General features: G+C 29.3%; 1 protein-coding gene across 1 annotated transcript; it reads left to right on the top strand.

Annotated features, from left to right (window-relative positions):
* Window positions 1-1103: 1103 nt before the first annotated feature.
* On the top strand, window positions 1104-1694 carry LOC103309687. Its single transcript, XM_008185780.1, has one exon. The coding sequence runs from the start codon at window positions 1104-1106 to the stop codon at window positions 1692-1694; it is 591 nt and encodes a 196-aa protein (XP_008184002.1).
* The last annotated feature ends 392 nt before the right edge of the window (window positions 1695-2086 follow it).

A 2086-nucleotide genomic window follows, 5' to 3' on the forward strand; every position in this document is an offset into this window, starting at 1 on the left:
CAGTGTAACCAACATGAGTAGAAATGAAATACTGTAAATATTTTTACGAGGTAGAATTTGGTAGACAATCAGTGTGAAATGTGTTACACGGTAAAATAAAAGTCTCCAAGGGGGACATTCCCCCTTGAAAAAAAAAAATTACCGTGGAAAAGCTGGCTGTGAACATACAAATATATACTACTCATTTTATTGAGGGAAAAACACCTGAACAAAATTTGAAAAACTGTTTACAATTAAAACATATACACACTGATGGACCACTTTTAGAAAATCTTATAGGATTTCAATATAAGAAGTTATACTTAAAAAATATTAAAATTAAAGTTGGAAACAATGCTGACTCATTTATATTAAATGATTCTAATGATATAATAAAAGTTGAAAATATAATAAGCTAACATAAGACAAATGAAATCGTTATTATTGGAAAAGTATTTGAAATGAAAAAAGCTTTTTATGAAAAGCCTATTCCATCAATTGTATTAAACATTTATGAAGTTAATAACCTGTTGCTAACTCATAAATACTAGTCTTATAATTGTATTAAAAATAAAATGATGTTATTGGAATTGAATGGACAAAAGATAGCCATTCCAATTATTCATGATATTGACGGACAGTAAAAGATGGATGTATTGCTGATGCGCAGTGTTCTTGCCCTAGAGGTACACTTATTTGCCATCATATTGCAGCATTAGCAATATATACCCACTATAATTTGAGCTCCACGGATACAGCTTGCTCCTGGAGTGCTAGGAAAAACAATACATTTGGTGAAATTAAATCAATAAATCAAATATATAATTGTATACCATGTCCGGATATAATTGTTTCAAATGTAGATTTTGATAACTTTAGAGAGACTTTAATAAGTTTATCAGTCCCTGTTGGATTTTCTTGGTTATTGCAGTCCGAAAACGAATCAATTACTTCCGAAAATCTTTTAGTTGACTCTATTGAAAGTCTTATTCTCGACAAAAGATGTCAATATTTAGTAAAATCAAAAGATTTTGTTGCCCTTAAAAATTATGTACAAACTAAGATCTATGTGACAGATGTATCAATTATTCAGATAGCTAAAGATACTGTTGGACAAATTAATAATGACCTTTGGTTTAAGTATAGGAAAAATAGACTTGCTGCTGACTTGCCACTTTGGAAAAGTCCTAGCAGCTTTTAAAAAAGATAAATTTTCAAAATCTTTATTTAAATCATTAAGCAATAACCTTAGTGGTACACATTCCATACAATGGGGAATCTCTAATGAAAGTTCCGCTATAGATGTACTTAAACAAGAAGAAAATGTAGAGGTGACTCCAACTGGATTATGGCTTTCAAATAGTGGACTTTTAGGAGCATTGCCAGATGGACTAGTAGGCTCTAATTATACCGTTGAAGTAAAGTGTCCATGGAAGTACAGAAACAAAAATCTTATTGCTGAAATTGATGTAGATCATACTTACATAGTATACAAAATTAATGGGAATTTGATTGTAAACAAAAAACATCCATACTGGGATCAAATCCAAGGCCAGCTTTATTTAACAAATCGTGAATTTTGTTACCTATTTATTTGGACCCCTGAACAAGTACTTATAGCTGTAGTTGAAAAAGACACCAAATGGGCAATCAATTTGGAAATTCTAGAGCAGTTTTTTATTCAAAAGTATATACCCTACCATACTGAAGGATAACCGTTGTTTTATTATTTTATAAACTTTTATTAAAATGCAGGTAGCAATTTTCTATAGAATTCTAGATTTTAAAACTAATTTAATAATTTTATGAACTATAAAAATTAAAAATGTAATAATGCACATTTTACAATATACTCTAATATGATTACTATTTACAGTTTACATATTTCGTAGTTAAGTCGATGCTATTTAATTATGAAATAAGGAAAGATGATTTTATAATAAACCAATTGTATACGTTAACCAGGGAACAAATACAAGAAAATGCACATATTATCCACTGACAATTTGTAATGATACTGATAATGATGATTTTAATGTTCTTGATTCTCTTGAAAACTTTGAAGATGATTCAGCCTCCATGAAATCTACAGACAGCAATTGTTTCT

This window comes from Acyrthosiphon pisum, unplaced genomic scaffold (assembly GCF_005508785.2).
Source record: "Acyrthosiphon pisum isolate AL4f unplaced genomic scaffold, pea_aphid_22Mar2018_4r6ur Scaffold_21829;HRSCAF=24993, whole genome shotgun sequence".
NCBI lineage: Eukaryota > Metazoa > Arthropoda > Insecta > Hemiptera > Aphididae > Acyrthosiphon > Acyrthosiphon pisum.